This window comes from Phoca vitulina, unplaced genomic scaffold, assembly GCF_004348235.1.
Source record: "Phoca vitulina isolate PV1807 unplaced genomic scaffold, GSC_HSeal_1.0 scaffold6, whole genome shotgun sequence".
Classification (NCBI taxonomy): domain Eukaryota; kingdom Metazoa; phylum Chordata; class Mammalia; order Carnivora; family Phocidae; genus Phoca; species Phoca vitulina.
In genome coordinates, this window is record NW_022589709.1 from 70,041,676 (window position 1) to 70,065,041 (window position 23,366).

At 40.4% G+C, this 23,366-nt stretch overlaps 1 protein-coding gene across 1 annotated transcript in view; it reads left to right on the forward strand.

The window, feature by feature from the left end:
- Positions 1-23,366, forward strand: part of PRELID2 (PRELI domain containing 2) — a 60,512-nt gene that overhangs the window by 11,291 nt on the left and 25,855 nt on the right. Inside the window, exons 2-5 of the mRNA XM_032404449.1 lie at positions 1,874-1,931; positions 4,059-4,132; positions 5,643-5,803; positions 17,202-17,307. Coding sequence (XP_032260340.1) covers positions 1,874-1,931; positions 4,059-4,132; positions 5,643-5,803; positions 17,202-17,307 — 399 coding nt within the window. The remainder of the gene's footprint in view (positions 1-1,873; positions 1,932-4,058; positions 4,133-5,642; positions 5,804-17,201; positions 17,308-23,366) is intronic.

A 23,366-nucleotide genomic window follows, 5' to 3' on the forward strand; every position in this document is an offset into this window, starting at 1 on the left:
CGAGGCCCCTTGCCAAGAAGCAGAGTAGCTAAATCTGACCCTCCCTAGTGGACATTATCTGAAAGTTAAACTTCAAGAAAGCAGTCATCATAATTTTGAGCATTTTTTTCTGGAGCAGAAATGAATGAATGAATGAATACTTAAAAATCCACTTTGTGATTAGTTCTCAAAATTGCAGTTGCCAGGATGCAAGTGTGAATGTCAGAGTTTTTGGCCTGGAGCATGATGCGGTGTCGAGGCTGCTGATTACTGACCATCTGTGTGTTCTCTTCACAGATAGGTCCCCAAGCAAAGTGAGGTTTATTTTCCAAATTGACCCCTGAGGTCAGCGAGGTTCAGCTCCCTAATCACTCATTCAGCAAAAATTTATTGAGTGCCTACTATGTGCCAAACACTGTGTTAGTGGTAGAGATGGAGTGACTGAAGTAGATCAGATTCCTGTTCTCACAGAGCCTGTGAGTGTCTTTCAGTGTCTTTCGAGGCCACAGATATCTTTAATATGTGTGGAAGTAGTGGACCCTTTTCTCTGAAGATCAACCAGTTAGCCAACCCCTCTCTCTCTCTCTCACACACACACACACACACACACACACACATACACACACGTACGCATACAGGTAGCTGGTGTGAGATGGGGAGACCCACACTCACTGAGCTGCATGTACCACTTCCTGGGGTTCCAAAGACTTGAAGCTCAGGTTCACCGAGTGGCGGCCCCTCTTCCCTTGCCTCTCAGCTTCTTCACTGCTTTCATCCCCCGTTGGTCCTTCATGATGTCTTGGATGGGACTTCCTGTAATTTCCTTTTCAGGTTTGGTCCCATGATGAAGCAGTGTAAGCTTCTAGATAAAGAGCCCAAGGGGTGCTCAGCAGGCTTGGATTAGGGGCTGCCTTGTCCTATGGGTTTGAGGAAGTCACTTCCACTCCCGAAGTCACTTCCGCTCTTTGCATCTGAGCGATAGAAAGGACTGGATTTGGGTAATTCTGAGGAGATTTAAGGGTAAGTTAGGTAGGCAGGTTAAAAAGGCAATAGAGAATAGCTGTGGGTAAATTACAGTCTCGGGGCTCTTTAGCTGGGTGATTTTGAGCAAACTACTTAGTTTATCTGGGCCTTATTTTACACATGTGAAAGGGAAAAGGCAGCATATACCTCATGGTGTTAATTTGAGAATTAAACTGAAATAATGTATGTAAACTGCCGGGACAAAAATGGTCGCTTTTTTTCCAGCCTTGTTATATCCAGATTGTCTTTCAGGGGAATTAATAGATAAACGACTTATTGAGCCCCTGGAGTAGACTACTTCTGTAGTTGTTCTCCTGTGATAGCAGCCCAGCTGTCAGGCAATGATGTACGATCGTAGGGAAAGGTTCACTTTGCATCAGGCCCGGTTTAATTTCACGGCTCTCCCGCTGACTAGCTGGGTGATCCTAGACTCTCCGATCTTTATTCAGTTTCCACTTCTGACAGATGAGACAGTGATAATACGTGACCCAGTCACAGCAGAGAGGCTGTTTTGGGATTTGAACAAGATCGTGTAAGTAAATAGAGCGTGTAGCACAGGGCCTGGCACAGAGGACACTCTTCATTTATGTAAGACTGTTTCCATAATTAACCTAGTTTAACCTCACCCTCCCTTCTCCGCCCAGGGCTAGGCTGGATCTCAAGGTTTTCCCTGGATTTATACAGGTTCAGTTGATGATAGCCTCTCACTCATCTAGGCCCAAGTAGTAAAGTGAAGAGCCTTGATTGAAAACGGGCCTTAGAGGTTCCTTGGAAAATATGTACTGTTCCTGCAAAAAAACTGTGGTTGCTGGGAAAGAATTCACTTTGGTAAAAGACAAATGGTAATTCTTCTTTATGTGTTTTCATTTAGTATCCCAACCCCATGGATAAAAATGTCATCTCTGTAAAAATTGTGGAGGAAAAAAGAGGTAAGTTCTCTGAATTATACCTCACTTCGGTGATGATCATTAAGTGATACTGATTTTCGTAAAGGTGTTGTGTGTGTACCCTGGTATATTTCTGTATTTGAAGTGACAGGAAAGAGTACCCAGCACTTACAGCAGCAGAGGGCTTGCTCAGTATGCTCTTGTCATTCTCTCAATTAATAACTGGTGACAGTAGTAACAGCTAACATTTCTGAGCACTTCGTATGTGCCAAGCACCCTCACTTTATTAACTCATTTAATCTTTAGACTAATGTATGGTGTATGTATTATTATTACTCCCATTTAATGTATGAAGAAACCAAGGTATGGAGAGGTTAAATAAATTGCCCAAGGTCATATGGCTATATCCCTATCATACATTCATACATCATTTTATAGATGGCAAAATAGTTGTGATTAGTAGCATGTATATAAAATGTGACTATAGTGATTAGATTATGGAATCATAACTATACTTGACAGTGTGGTTCCATATTGACCAGAGCAGGGGTTGACAAACTATGCTTGTCCTGCTTGATGTTGTGAATAAAGCTTTATTGGCATACAACCATGCCCACTTGTTTATATATTGTCTATGGCTTCTTCCTTGCAACGACAGCAGAGTTGACTTGTTGTGACAAGACTGTCTGGCCCACAAGACCTAAAATATGTACCATCTGGCCCTTTACAGGAAGTGTTTACTCACCCCCGAATTAGAGTGTAGGAGTCTGCCCTGCTCGCTGTCATTCGCATGTCACTGTAAGCATTTCCACTGTCCTTGCTTGGGAACCGGGCCATGCAGGAAGCTCTAGTGATGGACGGAATCAGTGTATAAACCCTTGGAAACACCCAGGCCCACTCTGACATGCTCTTGAGCCTTCCGAGAAAACATACGCTAGGCCACTGTTCATTATGTGACTCTGAAGTCTTCTCTGTGCTTGGTGAGCACAAAACTGTTTGCTTGTGAGGGTCTTTTCTTCATGTCCATAAGTCTACAAAAAATACTTTAAAAAACTTTTTTTTTTTCCATGTATCTGCACTCAGTGTGGGAGAGATGTGTTATTTGGCATCAGAGAGATCTGATTTCAAGCCCTGATTATTACCTGCATGACCTAACTTCCTGAAGGCTCAGTTTCTTCCTTTTTTAAATGGGAAAATAATAATCCTGCTTAGAAGATAATAATAATTGGAAGAAGAAAATAATAATAATCCTGCCTGTGAAGATCAAATGAGAGAACAGTGTGCACATCCCAAAGTGGTATAGAAACATTAATTATAAATTCTACCATCGACGGGGGCGTCTTTGCCTGCAAGATTGGCTAATCCATTTTAAGTATGTGTGCCGCAAACCTTGGATGGGATGGCTAAAGGAATGCCAGTGGCAAGGAGATGAGCCCGCTTCTCACCCTGGCAGTGGCTTCTGGGCAGTCTGGGTGTTCGCACCAGCCTTCAAGGCTACTCTAGCCAGAGTTAGAGAAACCCTATAGGAGCTTGGCTGAGTCACATTAATTTACAGGGCAAAGGACAGCACCTCAAAGGTTTTTTTTTTTTTCTCTGACCCGGTCTCCCTGTTTCTTAATTCACATTTATTTTGTGTTTTTTACATTATTGGTGCTATTCTCTCTCCAAAACAGAGTAGTGCCAGTCACAGGGAAGCTGCTTCCCTGTGAGTAAAGAGTATGGCTAATATAATTAATTATAGATTTAAATTTTGTAGCCAGAAGCCTGTGCTTGAAAACATGGTTGGTGCTGAAAGTGGCAGAATCGATTCTCCATTTTTTTGTTAAAACATTCTTTTTATTGGAGTTGAACAGAGGGCTCATTGGCCTTTGTCATTGGAGTGATGACATTGATTGTCCAGAGCAGTGAATGGTTCGTGATTCTTTATCCTTGATTTTAGAATGTGCAGTGTGAGTTAGCTGTCTTACCCTTACTCCTTGATCACAGATGAGTGTATTTGGAATGATTTAGCCCAGAAAAGTGGTCAGGGACACTGAGTTTTGAGTTAAACATTTTTCTCTAGGAATTCTACATATATAAAATTGACATCGACATGAAAAGTTTTATTGACATAGGACAAGAATACATTTCCTTAAAAATTTTTTGAGTGTAAAAATTTTCTGTTTCTAGATGTCTCAACAGGGATCATCTATAGAAAGAGGATTGCAGTCTGTCAGAATGTGGTTCCAGAAATTTTAAGGAAGGTAAATTCATTTTAAAATTTAATCAGATTTGGGTGATTTTCATGTAGTCCTGGAAAGAGACAGCATTTTCTGATGTATAGGAGTGTTAGAACTGTCCCAGTTGTACCTCATAGCCCCTCAGAGGGTGAAAGCACTCTCATATCTAACCTCAGTTTTGGCAGATGCCACCAGAGATAGTTTTTTTCCTGTCTATTTCTGCTTCTCTTTTGTGGAGGGCTCTTAGTGGACATAGAGATGGTCTATAATTATTGTACAGATACCTTGGACACTTTGCATGAAGTGACCAGCTCTTCTCATCTGTCCATGGATAGATATGACTCTTAGATAAGAAAGATCAGAAATGGGCAGATGGTAAATATTTAGTCTCATCTTTAGAAAGGAAGATAAAAGTTTCAGTTTCTATTTCACTTTCAGAGAGTATAGTTATTTCAGGGAGTATAATGTTCTCAGTGTTCTCTGTAAGTCTTTCGTGTGTGTTTCTGTAAACGGTGGGGATGATGAAATCTTCTTGATATCAAATTGTTTTCTCTCTTTGAAATTCTTAAGCACTCTGGTGATTGTTGGCAAAGGTAAGTGGGAAGTTTTAATAACATTGCTTAAATCATAGTGGGATTATTGACAACAGTCCTTTTAGAATCATTAGGAAATAAGAGGAGAGCATCTTGATGTGCACTTCTTACGATGTCTCAGATGGTTGTTTCAACCTGGAAGTGATTCTTTTTGTGATGGAGAAGCCAATTAGCTTGCAGGTTACACTGCTGTGCTGTTTGCTGTATGTAGAAAAAGAGGTTGGCTTCTGTCACTTCCTTGTCATGCATTAAGACGGTCACATTCTTTGAGGGAAAGAAAGCTGATGTGACAATGGAAAAGAACTTTTTTATTTTCCGCATGTGTTGCCCTTGTGTGCAGCGAATTATCATTGGCTTTTTCTACGCTGTATACCCTGCCTTTGCCCTATATACACGCTTTGAATCTATTATTTAAAAAGGCATTCAACTTTGTCTTGTATCTCAATTCCTAAATAATTTAAGGACACCTCTGACTTGTACAGTGCTGCCTTTGTAGTTTCCCATGTCTCCTCCACCTTGGAAACCATACATTTTGAGGTATTGGACAGAGTTTAAAATGAAGAAGATATTTTATCTGATATTGTCCTGCATGCGAGCCCATAAGTGGGCCCAGTTAGAATCCATCAATTTAAGAAGGCCATAACCAGCCCTGGAGGAGACAAGAAGGAGGTTGATAATTTGCTTAGTGTTAGCCGTTAGGGACATCAGGCCAGGGATGTACAGGCCCCATAAATCCTGGGCCATTTGCATGTCCTCACCAGCGTTTAGTAAGGTCACAGTGTGTTTGGTGATCAGGGACTCACAGCCATTGGTGAGCCTTCATTTCTATATGAGCATCCCTTGTCCTCTTAATTATCCAAGACTAAAGGCAACTCTGGACTTAGTCTTTATGTAGCTCGCTCTTCCTAAATTGAGAAAGCCATCCACTCTCTGTTGGACAGGTGAGCATTTTAAAGGTACCTAGCATCCAGTTGGAAGAGGAATCATGGCTCAATCCTCAGGAAAGAAACATGGCCATACGGAGTCACTGCCTTACGTGGACACAATATGCATCCATGAAGGAAGAGTCTGTCTTCCGGGAAAGTATGGAAAATCCAAATTGGTAAGATCAGCTGTGTGTGTGTGTGTTTGTGTGTGTGTGTGTAGGTTGGGTGCAGGGATACACAAATGACTGCATATATTAAAAAGCTATAATTCCATACTCATAACATCTGTTTATAACTCACATAAAGTATACATTATTAATTTTTTTATTTTAGAGTGAGAGAGAGAGTGCACATGTGGGTAAGTCGGGGGAAGGGCAGAAGGAAAGGGAGAGAGAGAATCTTAAGCAGGCTCTATGCCTTGTGCGTGGGCTCAGTCTCACGACCCTGAGATCATGACCTGAGCTGAAATCAAGAGCTGGACGCTTAACCGACTGAGCCACCCAGGTGCCCCACATTATTAATTTTTAATCCTATAAGTAGTTAATGAATAGACTTCCCTTTGGGGGAAAAATAACAGAGCTCAACTCTGTTCTGATCACCCTCTCCAGTCTTGGTGCCTTTTTGCTCTCTCCAGAAGCAGTGAGTGTTACCAATGTGCTGAGGATTCTTCCAGACTTTTAAGAGATACCATTAGGTATTTACATGTGTATTCACAGAATCTATATGGCATGGTTTTGTTTCTTTTCACGTACATGCTTTCATTCTGTGTCAGTCATTGTGTACTTACTTTTTTCTTAATAGAAGTTTATCTATTTAACATATATAAAACCTAGCTTATTCCTTTCTACTGTCGCGTGGTATTCAGTCCTATGATTATACTACATCTGTTTAGGTTTTTTTTTTTTTTTAAAGATTTTATTTATTTGGAAGAGAGAAAGTGCATGCATGTGCAAGTGCACGAGCTCGGGGAGGAACAGAGAGAGAAGCAGACTCCCCGCTGAGCAGGGAGCCTGATGCGGGACTTGATTCCAGAATCCTGGGATCATGACCTGAGCCCAAAGCAGACACTTAACTGACTGAGCCACCCAGGTGCCCCTGTTTAGCTTTTTTTTGGTAGAGGTTCAGATAGTTTCCAGTTTATCTTTATTACAAACAGTAGTATAGTATTTGTGAACCCTATGATCCTTACGTATGCAATATATGAATGTTTCTCTAAAGGAGAAGTTTTAATAGGTTTATTGAGTATATTAATTTCTTACAGCAGAATTTATTCTTAATGTATGGTTTTAGGAGTTTTGACATAGTTGTGTAAACACTGCCACTATCAAGCTATAGAACATTTAAAAGGAAGACTTTAAAAAGCTATATGCCAAGACTATTCAATGAAGAAAGAATATTCTTTTCAACAAATGGTGCTGTCACAACTGGATATCTACAAACAGAAGAATGACGTTAGACCCCTACCTCATACCAAATACAAAATTAATTGAAGATGCATCAAAGACCTAAATGAGTTAAGACCTATAAAACTTTTTTTTTTTAAAGAGATTTTACTTATTTATTTGTGAGAGAGAGAGAGAGAGAGAAAGATCACAAGCAGGGGGGAAGGGTAGAGGGAGAAGCAGACTCCCCACTGAGCAGGGAGCCTGATGCGTGGCTCAATCCCGGGACCCTGGGATCATGACCTGAGCTGAAGGCAGATGCTTGATAATCAACTGAGCCACCCAGGCACCCCAAGACCTATAAAACTTTTAGGAGAAAACAGGTAAAATCTTTTCGATCTTGGATTAGGTAGTGATTTCTTAGATATGACACCAAAAGCCCAAGCAACAAAAGACAAAATAGGTGAAATTGGTTTCATCAAAATTGAAAACTTTTCTGCTTCAGGGACACTGTCAGGAAGGTCAAAAGACAATGCAGAGAATGGGAGAGAATACTTGTAAACCATATATCTACTTATATGTATATCCATAATATGTAAGAGTGTACACTTATTTTGATGAGCCCTGAATAATGTATAGAATTATTGAACCCATATTGTACATGGAAACTAATATAACACTGCATGTTAATTATACTTGAATTTAAAAAAAAGCCTAATTAAAACATGGGCAAAAGATTTGAGTAGATATTTCTCCAAAAAAAGATGGGTAGCTGGTCATTAAGTGCGTGAAAAGATGCTCAGCATCATTCTACATCCAGAAGTGCCAATCAGAATCACAATGAGATACCAGTTCAAGCCTGCCTAGGATGGTTATAGTAAAAAAGATACACCGTATCAAGTGTTGGAAAGGGTGGGGAGCAATGGGAACACTTACACACCACTGATGGCAATGTGAATGGTGCAGCTGCTATGCAAACCAGGTTTTCAGGGCCTCAGAAAGTTAAACATAGAGTTACCTCTGGACCCAGCAGTGTATACTATATTGAAAACATACGTGTTTTGTGAAAACACAGAAACTTGTACAGGAATGTTTATAGCACTGTTGTTCATAATAGGCAGAATGTGGAAACCAAATGTCTGTCTACTGATGAATATATAACCAAATGTGGTATACTTATAAATGGAATATTATTCAGCCATAAGAATGAAGGACATGTGCTATAATGTGGGGGAAGCTTGACAACATTATGCTACTCGGAAGAAGCCAGTTACAAAGGCCACATAGCGTATGAATCAATTTATTTGAAATGTGCAGAATTCGTATGTCCATAAGGACGGAAAATAGATGAGTGGTTGCCATGGGTAAGGAGGGAAAGAGGGGCAGTGACTGCTAATGGGCATGGAGTTTCTTTTTGGGGTGATGAAAATGTTCGGGAACTCAGCTGATGGTTTCCCAACTCTGAATATAGCAAAAACATTGAGTTGTACACCTTAAAAGAGTTCATTTCCCTAAGCCAGCAGTTCCTATTAACATACTTTAAAAATTTTTTTGTCAATTTAATGGGTGAGAAATGATAAATTCCTTTTGAGATAGGCTTAAAAACAAAAGCAAAATATAACAAGCATCAAGTGTTAATAGTGATTACTGCCGTGAGCTCTGATTTTAGAGGATAATGTACTGTTTTTCGTTTTTCTGTATGATCTGAATCTTTTATTCACTTGTCATTTTAATGGAAATAGTAAGACTCTCAAGCTCAAATAACTAAAACCCCCAAATTTAAAATCCGTTCTGGAGCCCCATCACTTATACGAATCGTTACTGCTCCCCATACAATGTGTGTATACAAAGGACTTAACACAATACCATGGTAGGCTATCTGGGGTACCTGGGTGGCTCAGTTGGTTAAGCATCTCACTGTTGATCTCAGCTCAGGTCTTGATCTCAGGGTCGTGAGTTCAAGCCCTGTGATGGGTTCCACACTGGGTGTGGAGCCTACTTAACAAAAAAAGTGTTATCTATTGTAATTGATTATCAGTTCTTTTTTTTTTTTTTTCAAAGATTTTATTCATGAGAGACAGAGAGGCAGAGGCAGAGGGAGAAGCAGACTCCCCGCTGAGCAGGGAGCCCGATGCGGGACTCGATCCCAGGACCCTGGGACCATGACCTGAGCCAAAGGCAGTTGCTTAACTGACTGAGCCACCCAGGCACCCTGATTATCAGTTCTTAAGCACCATGTTTTAAGAGACTGAGCCACCGTGGCCTATAATATGTACCTGCGCTAGGCTGTTGGGCTCCTGAGATTCCCCCACTTGATAATTCCTTAGCATTACGGAATTCCCTGCTGCAGCTCACTATTAATAATTTAGGACTTGTTAGAGGAGAGCAGCTCAGAGGGGGAGGGCCCCAGCAGTGGGGGCTAGAGAAACTAGTGGGGTGTTTTGTTTTCCATGCCTGTCGTGCAGAGTGTGCGAGTGTGATGTATGATAGCAGGGTGAGGAGGAGGCTGGTGAGATGGGAGGGCTCTGGAGCTCCCAGGGCTTTGAATGCCAGGACAGGTGGGGAGGGTTTCATTGCCAAGTGGTTTAGGGTGGTTGAGGGTCACCTAGAATTTACTGAGGTACAAAGGTTTGGGAGTTGATGAGAGTTGGATTTGTGCTATGAGCATTTAACTTCTCAGACACAGTGTTTGTCTTTGTGTAAATGGTAATCCTAATGGTGGGAGTAGTAGATGGCATTATTATTAGTGGTAGTAATAGAAGTAGGTTAGTATTATTAACTGTATTGAATGCTTACCCATATTACCTTGAGTACTTTACACATACTACCTTATTCACCTTTGGAACAACCTGTGTGATAGGTATTATTAATCCTTTTTGACTGAGGAGACTGAACCTCACACAGCATTAGGTACTTGCCTGTGTTGGCAGGTCTCCACTCTGTGTTAGAGATTGAGATGTGAATCCAAGAACTACACCCTTAGTCTGTGTCTCTTTCTCTCTCCCTATGTTTGTGTGTGTGTTTGTGTGTGTGTGTGTGTGTGTGTGTGTATGTGTGTTAAGGCTAAGACTGCTTAGCACTTACTGAGAACTCTGTCAGTTGGATTGGTTCTCTGAGGAAGCATTATGATGTGAATGGGTTTGGTAAGATGGCGTGGGCGAGACCACGTATTCTGGTGTGGTGGAATCACGTAGGAGCCCGGGAGTCTCTGCAGCACTGTTAGACCCCGGGACCGGGAGCGGGCAGTCTGACCTGCAGACCCTGCCTTTCTTTTGGGCTATCCCTCTGTGTGGTTACAGGAGAATGCCAGGATCACCATGATTAGAACTGAGATGTCATCCCAACAGGAATATCTGTGGAAACTTTTTCCCCCCTCAAAGACACTTTAATTAAATTCCCATCATGAAAACAATTAGGCAAGATTTGCCATACCTAACCAGTCAATAATTCAAGGACAGGATCTCATTAAGAGCTTTTGCTTTCCCGGAAACTGCCGTTTTGAGGATTCAGACCTAGTGGCTGCGTGCTCTGGGAATTAATTTATCCATATTCCCCTGAGCTTTTTTATTTTCCCAAATCCAGAAGGAAACACATTTTTAAATGACCTAAAAGCAGGAGACTGATTGTATAAACTAGCATTCACTTTCACAAAGATGTTCCTGGGTTTGAGGTGTGCATTCTCTGTCACGATTCCATTGTGTTCTGTGTTGAATGATGCCTGCCTGGGGACAGAGCAAGAGATGTGACTCTGTTACAGGCACCACCATGTGTGAGCCTCCTCTTCTATCATCATTTTCCAGATACTCTGGTGCCTTATCTTTGAGCCAAGTGGACGCTGCCCCCTACTCACCTTGGCAGGTAGAAATCTCGAGATATTTAGTTCAATTGCCCTGACAAAAGTATTGAGATGTGCTATAAATTCTCTCATTCTTTTGCTTCCTTCTCTTCTCTCCCTTCTTTCCTTCTCTTCCTGCTTTTGTTCCTAATGCATTATTGATTTGTCTACCATGTGCTAGCCATTGCAATTGGCATTGAAGCAGTAAAGAAAAAAAACCCTACAGGTACAACAATTTAGAAAAACATTTGACATCATCTACTGATGTTGAAACTGCACATGTCCTGTGACCCAGACATTCAACTAATCTATATGTTAGAGACACCTTTGGACCTACGTCCCTGGATGCATTATAATATGTTCATCTTCACTAGAATGGATAAATAATTTGGAGTATTTTCAAACAATGGAACACTATGCGCCAGTGAAAACGAACGGACAAGTTACATGCAGCAATATGGACGAATATCAACTGAGCATTCAGGGTTTATTCTCTGCGACTTTGTAAGCAGTCTATGACAGGATCAGCAGGTGCTTAGGAAACTGACTTCGGGCAGCATGGATTATAGAGGACACACGCTGCAGACCAGGATCCCACTGAGAGGCAGCTGTGGTCCTAGAAAGGGAAAATTGCTATGCTAACCCCAGGCTGTGGCCGTAGCAGTGGCAGGGAAGAGAATGACATGGGCTGTGGAGGGGCCGTTAGAAGTAAAATAAACACTGTCTGGTGACTGATTGAATGTTTGGGTTGATTAGGAAGGGAATGATAGAACATGTTGCTGAGGTCTCTAATATCATAGACTAGAAGGATGGCTGCATCATTAACTGACATAGGAGCAGGGCTGGGGTTTTGAAGCAGTAGATAACGAATCTACATCCACCAAACTATATGACCCTGGGCAAGTTATTTAACTTCTTTTTACCACAATTTCCTCATGTGTAAAAGAGAGAAAATGTGTTAAGAGTAACAACCTCAGAAGATAATACAGTGTCTGATACATAATACACACTGTTGCTACAGAGTTTTTGAAGAGTAAAAGTGACCCTGGGTATGTAACATCATAAATGTGATCAGTCCTTCCTTTAGGCTTCACAGAGATAAAAGGTAGATGTAGGAAAACTCAAATCATCTTTATGTCTCTTGAGTGAAACATCAAACACTTCAAGCTTGAGGGCAGTAGAAAGTCTTAGGACAAAAGGCACAAAAAACGGAGGTTACATAGTGTGGGGAAAGGAAAGCCAAGAGTTGCTTTAATGAGATTTTAAGTGAATGGTAAGTCAGAGTTAGCATGTACCTTTACTGAGAATGGTTCTTGGGAGCACAGAGCCTTTTGAAGAGTAACTTTTTATTTATATAGAAATGATCCTTAGGTCCTTATTGTTATTAGTTTTGGTGATTACCAAGTACTACATATTATAGAAAATTAGTAAAAGGCAGAAGATGAAAAAATAACACCTATAATTCTAACATCCAGAGATTCTTTTCATATTGCAGCTCTGTCCATTCATCTTTCCATCCATCAGTCCATCTTTTCTTTCTTGCTTCTTTTTTTTTAAGAGCTGAAATTAAACTGTATATTGTTGTGTAACCTGCTATGTTTTGCGAAGGAACTTAAAGAAGGGTTATCTAGCATGAGGGATTTAGGTTGGCTATGTGTAGTAAGAAGAAAATGTCTGATGTGCTTTGTCAATGAATTATTGAGGGAAAGTGCAACATTTTCTTCTCTAGCAGTCTTAAAATATACTAGGATAAACTCATTTCAATGATGGTGAGGGTATGACCCCGCTTTACTGCCCTGTTATTCTCTGATATGTGGGCAAGCCATGAGAGTGCTTTCCTGAGCACTTACGTCTCCCAAAAGTAGCAGAAAGAAATATTGGTTAGAATATGATGTGATAGAGACTTTTATTAATCCCTCACCTACACTTGCCTTGAGGACTGAAGAGTTTATCTCTCCCAAGAGTGTAAGACTGCTCAACTTTTCATTTTTAAATATTAAAATCATTGTAAAATTCTACTCTGACTAATCTGGAATAAAGACAGGAAAGATTAGTGTCACTTTACATGAACAAATCATTTTAAATAGGCTTAAATCTAAGAGGTAGAAGCTGCTTTGCCTAGACTGACTATTTGCTTAGACTATTTATGTCAGATTGGCTAGGATAACTCTGTGCGTGTGTGTGTGTGTGTGAGAGAGAGAGAGAGAGAGAAGGCTTCCTTTTATGGAATGCATGATTGGTGTATAGAGGCTACTGCTACTAGAGAATTAGAAGGTCTAATAAGAGTTATGATAACTACTTTTTACCAGAATCACAGCTTTTTGAATCTATATTTTTCTCAGAGTATCTTTCTTAGTGTAAGCAAGTGTGCTCATATATAGATATATAGATACATAGATGTAGATATGCACACACACGTCCAAATACACATACAGGAGACATGGCTCCCATCTCTTTTCCATAGAGATAGAAGATACAAGAGAGTAGAGGAAATACTTTCTTTGTTGAATATTTTTGGTTGTAAAGAAATGTAATATTAATGTATTTATTCACATAACAAATGCTTACTGAACACACTGAGTGTGGGTAGTTTGTTGCAAATGGGGGATAAGAGATGGTCTAAAAACATTAAAGAGTGGCACTGAGCTATTTAGTCAGTGGTGCACATGTAACTGTTCATCTCTACCTGTTACTTGGTGGCCTCAGAGGGGGAGTCCTTGCTGCCTGCAGGATAAAGTCTAAACTCCTCAGCATGAGAAGACCATTTGCAATCTGGTCTCCCTTTGTCCTTAAGCGTCCTCTCCTAATATCTCCCGTGCCCACCTTATACTCTGGTCATTACTATGAACAGAATTTATTAAGCTCCTTACTAAGTACTGGGTATTTTCAGATAACTTGTGGCTTCTCAGACATTCTCTGTTTCTTCATGTTCTCTTGCTTGGGGCCTTGTGGTTTTCCTTATTGGAATGCCCTGGCTCTATTAGCCGGTGTGACACTCAACCACTTGCCTATTTGTCCTTCCCACTAGTCAGTGGGATCCTGGAGGGCAGAGACTTTCTCCTCTGTGGGTCTCTAGCCCTGAGTAAGGCGCTTAGTGTACAGTAGCTGGTTAGCGTGTGGAACACGTGAATTAACAAGGCAAGTTTAAATGTAATCCAAATTTATCCCTCATTTTTTATTTATCTGGGAAAGTCTTAATTTCTCCTTTATTTTTGAAGGATAGTTTTGTCAAATAGGTATTCTTGGTTTGTAGTGTTTAGTGTTTTTTTTTTTTCCCCTCCCTTCAGTACTTTGAATATTTCAATATATTATTCTACTCTGGCCTACGAGGTTTCTCTGAAAATCATTGGACCTCCCTTGTATGTGATAAATTGCTTTTTTCTTGCTGCTTTCAAGATTCTTGCTTGATGGTTTGATTATAATGTGTCTTGATGTAGGTCTCTTTAGATTTATCATTTTTGGTATTCATTGAGCTTCTTGAATTTGGATGTCCATTTCCTTTCTCAGATTTGGCAAGTTTTTAGCCATTATTTCTTAAAATAGGCTATGCCCCTTTCTCTTCTTTGCTTCTGGCACTCCCATAATGTGTACAATTGATCCATTTGGTGATGTCCCTTAAGTCCCTTAGGCTGTCTCACTTTTCTTTCTTTTTCCTTTTTGCTCCTCTTAACTCCGTAATTTCACATGATTTGTGTTCAAGTTTGCTGATTCTTCTGCTTGTTTAAGTTTGCTGTTGAATCCCTCTAGGACATTTTTCAATTCAATTATTGTATACTTCACCTTCTGATTTTTTTTTTTTATAGTTACTGTTTGTTGATATTCTCATTTTGTTCATGCATCATTTTCCTGATTTTGTTTCATTGTCTCTCTGTTTTCTTTTTTAGTTTACTAGAATTTTTTTTATTTTTATTTCTTTATTAGAGAGAGAGAGAACACAAACAGGGGGAGCGGCAGGCAGAAGGAGAGGGAGAAGCAGACTCCCCACTGAACAGAGAGCCTGATGCAGAGCTTGATCCCAGGACCCTGGGTTCACGACCTGAGCCTAAGGCAGACAGACGCTTAACCAACTGAGCCTCTCAGGCACCCCTTTACTGAGCACTTTTAAGATGATCGTTTTGAATTATTTGTCAGATAAGTCATAGATCTCTATGTCTTTAGGCTTGGTTTCTAGAGATTTATTTTGCTCCTTTGAGTGAGCCATGTTTCTTTGTACACTTCAAGATCTTTTGTTGAAACTCAAGCATTTGAAAAAACAGCCACCTCCCCCAGTCTTAATGGACTGGTTTCATGCAGAGGAAGACCTTTACTAATCAGCCTGGGTAGAGATTCTGGGGGTCTTTCAAACCTTTTCTGGGGATGATTCTTCTGTAGGTTTGTGTGTGAAATTTTCTAGTTAAAGAGGTCTGCCCCTGTTCTCAGGTTGCCATGATCTCTTGCTGTCCCTGGTGTCTGTCTGGGGCACTGCAGACTCTGGAGCCGTAACAAGCCACCGCACTCGCCTTTGTTCTCAGCAGCCCCCAAAGTATACTGCCATTCTCTTCAGCATTCTGAGTCAGGTGAGATAGAAACCTGTCCCTTGGGCAGCCCCCTTGTAAAGCCAGAATATTGGATATTCCATTCTTCTCTTTGCCTCCCGGGGGAGAAGCTAGAAGTGGGGAGTTTTTCCCCAATTGCACTGAGCTTTGCTCGGTGGATGGGAGCTAAGATGGGTAAATGCAGCAAACTTTCTTTCCCACTTTCATGTGGCTTCTCTTGACTTTGAACTCACCTGAGGTGCTGCAAACTCTTAACTGGTTTCTGGAGTTCTCCCAAAGGCAAGTTGGTCCATGTACTGTTAACTTGGAATCCCCATGGGAGAGTGAGGATCTGGAAGTTTCTATTCTGCCATCTTTCGATGTTACTCTCAAGTGTTATCTAATCCCGGATGCCTGGGTGGCTCAGTCGGTTGGGCGTCTGCCTTCAGCTCAGGTCATAATCCCAGGGTCCTGGGCTCGAGTCCTGCATTGGGCTCCTTGCTCGGTGGGGAGCCTCCTTCTCCCTCTCCCTCTGCTGCTCCCCCTGCTTGTGCTCTCTCTCTCTGACAAATAAATAAATAAAATCTTTTTTTAAAAAAGTGTTATCTAATCCATTTTATGAAATGGAGATAATTAATATTGGTAGAACTTTATTTATTTTTTTAAAGATTTTATTTATTTATTTGAGAGAGAGAGAGAGAGTGCGAGCAGGGGCGGGGCAGAGGGAGGAGCAGGGGCGGGGCAGAGGGAGAAGCAGGCTCCTCGCTGAGCAGGGAACCTGATGTGGGGCTGAATCCCCAGACTCCAGGAATATGACCTGAGCTGAAGGCAGATGCTTAACTGACTGAACCACCCAGGCGCCCCTCTTGGTAGAACTTTAAATAGCATAGTGGCACATCGAATCTCACCACCCTCTCCAATCGAAGATTAAAGAAGTCATCCCAGGCTTCTGGCTTTCCCGTCTCTCTCTACTGCCTGTCTCTCTGTGGTAATAATGGCTAACATTTAATGAATGCTCATTGTTTCTCAAGAATAGTTCATGTTCCCATTATGTGTATTAACTGATTTACTTCTCACAGTAGTTGTGAAAGGATGATACTATGATTATTCTCATTTTGCCCATGAGGAAACTGATGGCTTAGTAATCTAACCAAAGTTATACATCTGATAATTATCTCAGACTCAATTTTAAGAAGCCATTTTGCTGCATGAAATGAGTGTGTGTGTATATATATATATATATATATATATGTTTTATTTTAATTGGAATCAGTTAAGTTTATTTTATTGTGGGTCAAGTAGAACAACACTTTAAAGAGAGAGTACAGACCTCTTGACTGTCACGCTTTTATCCTGGAATTATGTCTTAGGTGTGACTAGAAAACCTTTATTCTGCAGTTGCTATAATTAGACTAATACAGCTATATATTTTCTTTTTTCCCTGAGTTTTATTGAGCTATAACTGACATATAGTGTAAGTTTAAAGTATACAACATAATTTTATATATGTTTGTATTACAAAATGATTACTGTAATAAGGTTAGTTAACACATCCATCACCTCTCATAGTTAAAAATATTTTTGTGTGTGATGAGAACTTTTAAAATTCACTCTTTAACAACGTGGAACAAGTATTCTTTAATCTGAATAAAATAATTGTATGTATAAATTCTAAGTCTCTTTTTAACAAAACTTTTGTTGTAATAGGTAGTTATTGCATTGTTATGGGCATTGTTTTGTGTTGATCATAAGTGCTAATTATGCTGTTGGAAATCTGTAGTTAAATATCCAAACATAGAATGACATCAAAGATGCATTTTTTTGTTTTTTGTTTTTTTTACAGGACAGAGTTCATTCAGAGAGGCAGGATTTCAATCACAGGGGCTGGCTTTCTCAACTACATTTTGGAAACTTTTGCCAGCACGTTCTTAAGACAGGGTGCCCAGAAGGTAAGCTTGTTTCTGCTTTGAACCAACATTCATTTTAAGAAACCATGGAGATTCCCATTGGGTTATTGAATAAGGCTCATGAGCAGACATCATGAAAAAAAATACAGTTAATAAGCAAAAATAAATAGATGCAAAAATAATTATGTTTGCTAATTATTACATACATTTAAATCAAAGTAAAACTTAAGTACCATTTGTGACCCATTAAATTAAAAAAATGACAGTGAAGAATATGTAATAATATGGGAAATTCTTAGAGTCTAAGTAAGAGATATAATCAGAATGAATAATTATATTTTCAGTATATACAGAATGATGACAACTATTTCCAAAAAAAAGATAACCGCTAATATTTATTGAGCACTTACTTGTACCAATGTAAAAAGAATTTTTTATTTATCATCTCATTTAATCCTCAAACCTTTGAAGTAACTATTTTTATGAGCTCCTGGTGGTCAGTTCTTACGGTTTTCAAACTCCATACTTGTGGGAGCTCAGGCTTCCATGAAGGTGTTTCAGAGGCCACATTACGGTTCTAAGGTCTATACCCTGTTTTAAGTAGTACTATTCTATTTTTACATCTGTCTTTATGTAGAGCTGTATATGTGCTATTTTCTTGCCTTCATAGCATTATTTTCAAAACTTCTTTAGGGTAAAGTCTGTTCCTTTTGCATGATTATATACTTATTACAGGTGTTTTGCAGTATTGGCAAATTCATTTTTATTAACTTGCTTTATTTATAATATTTTACTTTTTAATTATTGTTGTTATTATTAATTGTGATGAGGAGCATAATCACTTACTTCCACGATTTACTCAGGACTAATGCTATGCATATGTTACCTTGTTTTGTTTTGTAGAATACTAGGTTTAATGGCTATTAATTGTGGAACAATAGGTTTAATAGTAGGTTTAATGGCTGGTCTGAAGGAATATTGTTATGACCCCAGAGATTTTCTGGGTAACGAACCTTTGTTCTCCCTTTGCAGATCTAGGTTCAGGAATGAACCTGGACCACGATGTGTTAGTCTGGGAGGCTGAGGGTGATGAGTGAGTGTTTGATCCTGTACCGTACTCCATAAACATACTGTCAGGGTTAATGTGTTCCTGGTCTAGAGGTGCATAGACCGGCCCAGCTTGTTTAAGCTGGGTGTGAAGTGGGTAGCTGAGCTTCTGGAAGGTCTGATGTGACCTTTACACAGACATGACTGCAGGTTGTTCTGCTCTATTGCAAAGTATGCATGTGTAAAAACCCCCATGTTCTGCAAAACTGATGGGGCTAAAAGTAATGGGGCTGATGAGAAGAATAATTTCATTGCCATATCCCTGAGAGAGTTTTCTTGTACATTCTTTTAATCAAGATCGACAAGCTTTTTCAAACTTTTTCATATTTCAGATGGTAAATATGTTAGGCTTTGTGGGCCAAAAGGCAAACTGGAAATATTATGTTGGTACTTTATAACAAGAGAGAAACAACTTTCCATAAATTTTGTATTGACAAAATTAAAATATAATAATAATTGAATTTTATTTGTAGTATAGTTCTTCTAATCAGAAAAATGGGATTCTGTTTTGTGGGGGAACGTAACAGTTAGCTAAATTGTGACTCAAAGTTAGTGTTCCCTACCATCAGTTGCAAATATTCGTTTGTAAAAACCATTCTTATTTGGCCTGTGGGCTATGTAGTTTGCCAACCCCCACTTTAGATACATGAATATTCTTTTTTAAAATCTTTTATTTTATTTTTTTTAAAGATTTTATTTATTTATTTGAGAGAGAGAATGAGAGAGAGAGAGCACAAGAGGGGGGAGCGAGAGAGAGAGAAGCAGACTCCCTGCTGAGCAGGGAGCCCGATGCGGGACTCGATCCCGGGACTCCAGGATCATGACCTGAGCCGAAGGCAGTCTCACTCAACCAGCTGAGCCACCCAGGCGCCCCTAGATACATGAATATTCTTTGATTAATTCAGGTGGGTGTATATTTGACCTGTCCATCAATTTGAACCTATCAATGACTTTTAACCATACACAGGTATGTATATTCTGATCCTGTGAGATGCATGAAGTAGATACTCTTAGTCCCATTGTATTAATGAGAAATGTCTTGAAGGAGTAAGTGCATCTGATATGTGGGTGGCTGCTAGCCTGCCTTCCTTTTTCTGACACATACATGCTGAGCATGTGCTTTGTGTTAGGCACTGTGTTAAGCATAGGGTAGATGGATTTACTCAAGGTCATGGGACTAGCAGAGTGGAGTCTGGACTCACATCCCCATCTTTTACAACAAGTCTTACTCCGTGCCCCTTTACTGGCAAGTTATGTTCCAATAAATGAAGCAGCATGTTTGCCTCCTTAGCACCGTGCTGTGTATTAGATGCATTTATGTTGTGGTCTTACTCCTTCTGTAGTTATTACGACTCTTTGGTTGCAAGTAACAGAAACTACTTTAGGCTAGCTCACTGTAAGGGTACAAGGGTGGTGAGGCGGGCAGCCTTCAGAATGGTCTGCCCTGGGATGGAGAGCTGCCAGGAACCCATAGTATTCCTTCTTTAGCACTTGTCCGTAAGAGTATGCATCTGTTTTATTCTCTTTCTCTGCTCCACAGACTGTAGAATGTGATGTGGGCCTCCATAGTCCAGGTGTGTATGTTATGTAGAGTTCTGGCCAACAAAGAGGCTGTCTGCTTATTTCATTCATTTCCAAATTCTTTGGGAGGGACTCTTGTTGTCCTTTCATGGGTCAAGCATGGCCAGGTGGGTGGAAGTCAAGTTTTACGAATAAGGCTCGACTTGGGCTGTGAGTTTGTGGGTCAGGGTCGGGATGTCACGTCCCAGGGAAAGGGGTGGTGGGATGTGCCAATATTCCCAAAGGCTTCTGGCATGGTCTCACAGTAGATTCTGTGTTCTTGATGGCAGAGAGGGGGTTTTATATTTTTATTATTTTTTTTTTTTTAAGATTTTATTTATTTATTCGACACAGAGAGACAGCGAGAGAGGGAACACAAGCAGGGAGAGTGGGAGAGGGAGAAGCAGGCTCCCCGAGGAGTAGGGAGCCTGATGCAGGGCTCGATCCCGGTACCCTGGGATCATGACCTGAGCCAAAGGCAGACGCTTAACGACTGAGCCACTCAGGTGCCCCGAGAGGGGGTTTTATTAATCTTAATCCCAATTCCCCTCAACCCACAGTAGCTTAGGCAGTGCTCCTACATTTATGTGGAAATGAGTAGAAAGGAGATAGAATGCACAGCTACATCTCAGTTGGTTTCTGATGAATATGATCTGGAAATCATCAAGTGACTTCAAATTTTTAAAGTGAGGAATCCAACTAATTCCTCTTTTTTTCTCACTTTTGCTCAGAAGTAAGAATATGCTTTTCTTGCTAGGTTTTGCCTTTTCTGACTTTCCTCTTTTTTTTTTTTTTTTTTTCCAGAGGCTTAGTTTAATGAGTTAGCTTTTCAATTTTAGGAGCCACTCGTGCTAAATTGTCTTTTACCTTTTATCCAAGTGCTGATGTTTTCCGGTATCAGCCTGACTTCGTGATAAACCTTCACAGCTGAGCCTGCATAAATGGCTTTTGTGGGAGTTACCGTGAGAGTGTTTTAGGTGACTTTATTTTCACTTTAGGACTTTATCCTTGAGGCTGTTTAGTGATGGTGAAGATGGGATCTGATATCTATTTTTATCCAGAGAAAGCACAATGAGGCACTCACAAAGTTTGTATCTCTGTGTTTGTCAGTTAGAAGCTGGCCCTGGATGCGGGCCCCCAAGGTGAGGTCACTTGTATTTCTGTGCTTCCAGAGGTTGTGCAACTGCTTTTCTCTCCTCCCTTTACCACTCGGAGGTGACTTGCAGTTCGGGAGCCTTTCTGACACAAGTGTTGACTTTTCATATATCACTTGGATCTCACTTTCATCTTAGAATGGAAGTATGTGGGCAGGTGAATGGGGATTGCTCTCTGGTAGCTAAATCAACAACTATGGTGTTTTTTTCTTTTTAATTATGTTATGTTAATCACCATACAAGTGTGTTTTTGAAATAGAAGCTGTTCTAACTTCTAGCCCACTAAAGCCCCTTGTTTTTGTAATGTGGCACAAATAACTTTATCCCTCTGGATCCTAAATTTAATTGTCTACAAGGTGGGAATTTAAGATTTTTTTTTAAAGATTTCATTTATTTATTTGAGAGAGTGAGCGAGAGAGCAGGAACAGGAACAGAGGGAGAGAGAGAAGCAGACTCCCCGCTGGGCAGGGAGCCCGACTCGGGGCTCCATCCTGGGACTCCCAAGATGAGGACCTGAGCCAAAGGCAGATGCTTAACCGACTGAGCCACCCAGGCACCCCACGAGGTGGGAATTTTAATGCAGTCCCACAAATAGGTGTGAAAACTATGTTGAAAGTTTTCAGTAGATTGAAAAACACAGGTTAAATACACAGAAGGTGTTCTTCCTGTTTTCAAGAATTAAAAAAAAATCTAACTCACATGCTTCTTTTTCATACTTTCTTTTTATGGTTACATGTTTGTTTGTTTCTCTTCAAATTCATCTGAACACACAGTAGATTTTCAACTCAGAAGTTTAGTTCCACAAACACTTTGGGTATCCACTATGTGCCAGGCACTGGGTAGGATGCTGGAGACACAAGTAGGAAGGAGAATTCACAAGAGTGGAATCTGTGCCTTCTACAGCTTTATTTCACAGGTATCTAGGAGCTTGGAGTGGAAAGCTTGACAGGCAATGAATAAACATCTGCTGATAATGAGAATTTATTGAGCCCCACTTGGTGTCCGGTGCTTAGCACTGTGGTCAGTGCTGAGAAGAATATTAAAATAACAACTGTACTTATAAGAGGTTACTAGATGCCAAGCACATTACCTAAATTACTTTTCTTTCTTTTTTTTAAAGATTTATTTACTTATTTGAGAGAGAGAAGGAGAGAGAGAAAATGAGGGGGCAGAGGGAGAGAGAGAACCGAAGCAGACTCCCTGCTGAGCCCGATGCGCGGCTCCATCCCAGGACGCTGAGATCATGAGCTGAACCAAAATCAAGAGTCAGACATTTTAACCAACTGAGACACCTGGCCCCCCCCCCCAATTACTTTTCTAAACAACTCTGTGACATAGGAACTCTTACTCCTATATTATGCATTGGGAACCTGAGGCCCCAAGCAATAAAGCAGTTTTCTCAAGGTCACAGAATTAGTGAGTGGTGAACTTGGGATTTGAACCCTAACATCACTGGCTCCAGCGTGTACTGTTAATGAGTATACCCACTGCCACATTCATGCACTCTGCACTCAAGCCCCCGCATGTGCGGCAGCAGATGTGGTGTGCTTGCGAGAGCCAGAGGGGATATGGTATTTACAGTAAGGACGGAGGAATGCAGAAGCAAGGAATTCAGTTGCAATGGAAGAACTTGGACCAGACCAGGGGAACGAGGGCTATGATATTGGTTTCGAATGGCTAGAGAGCGTCCTCCCTTCTGGTCCGAGCCCCTCCCCCCCCACTTGTTTTATCCAGATTCTACCTGACCTAAATTCCAGAGTGCCAAGCAGGTGGAGGGTATGTTCAGCTGTTAATGTTATATACTTTTTTTCTGCTTTCCTCTGGATCATGGGTTTGTTTTTGTGCTGTCTTAAAAATATCTTTATATTACAAAAGAAAATTTCAGTGGCATTTTTCACAGAAATAGAATAAACAGTCCTAAAATCTGTATGGAAGCAGAGAAGACCTCAAATAGCCAAAGCAATCTTGACAAAGAAGCTGGAGGCATTGTGCTCCCTGAGGTCAAACTATATTACAAAGTTGTAGTCATCAAACCATTATGGTATTGCCTAAAAACAGACACGTAGATCAAAGGGACAGGATAGAGAGCCCAGAAATCAACCCATTCTTATTCAATCAATTAATTTATAATGGAGTAACCATGAATATACAGTAGGGAAAGGACAGTCTCTTCAGCAAATAGTACTCGGAAAACTGGACAGCTACATGCGAAAGAATGAAACTGAACCACTTTCTTATACCATACACAAAAAACAAGAGCAAAAACCCGAAACAAATGTT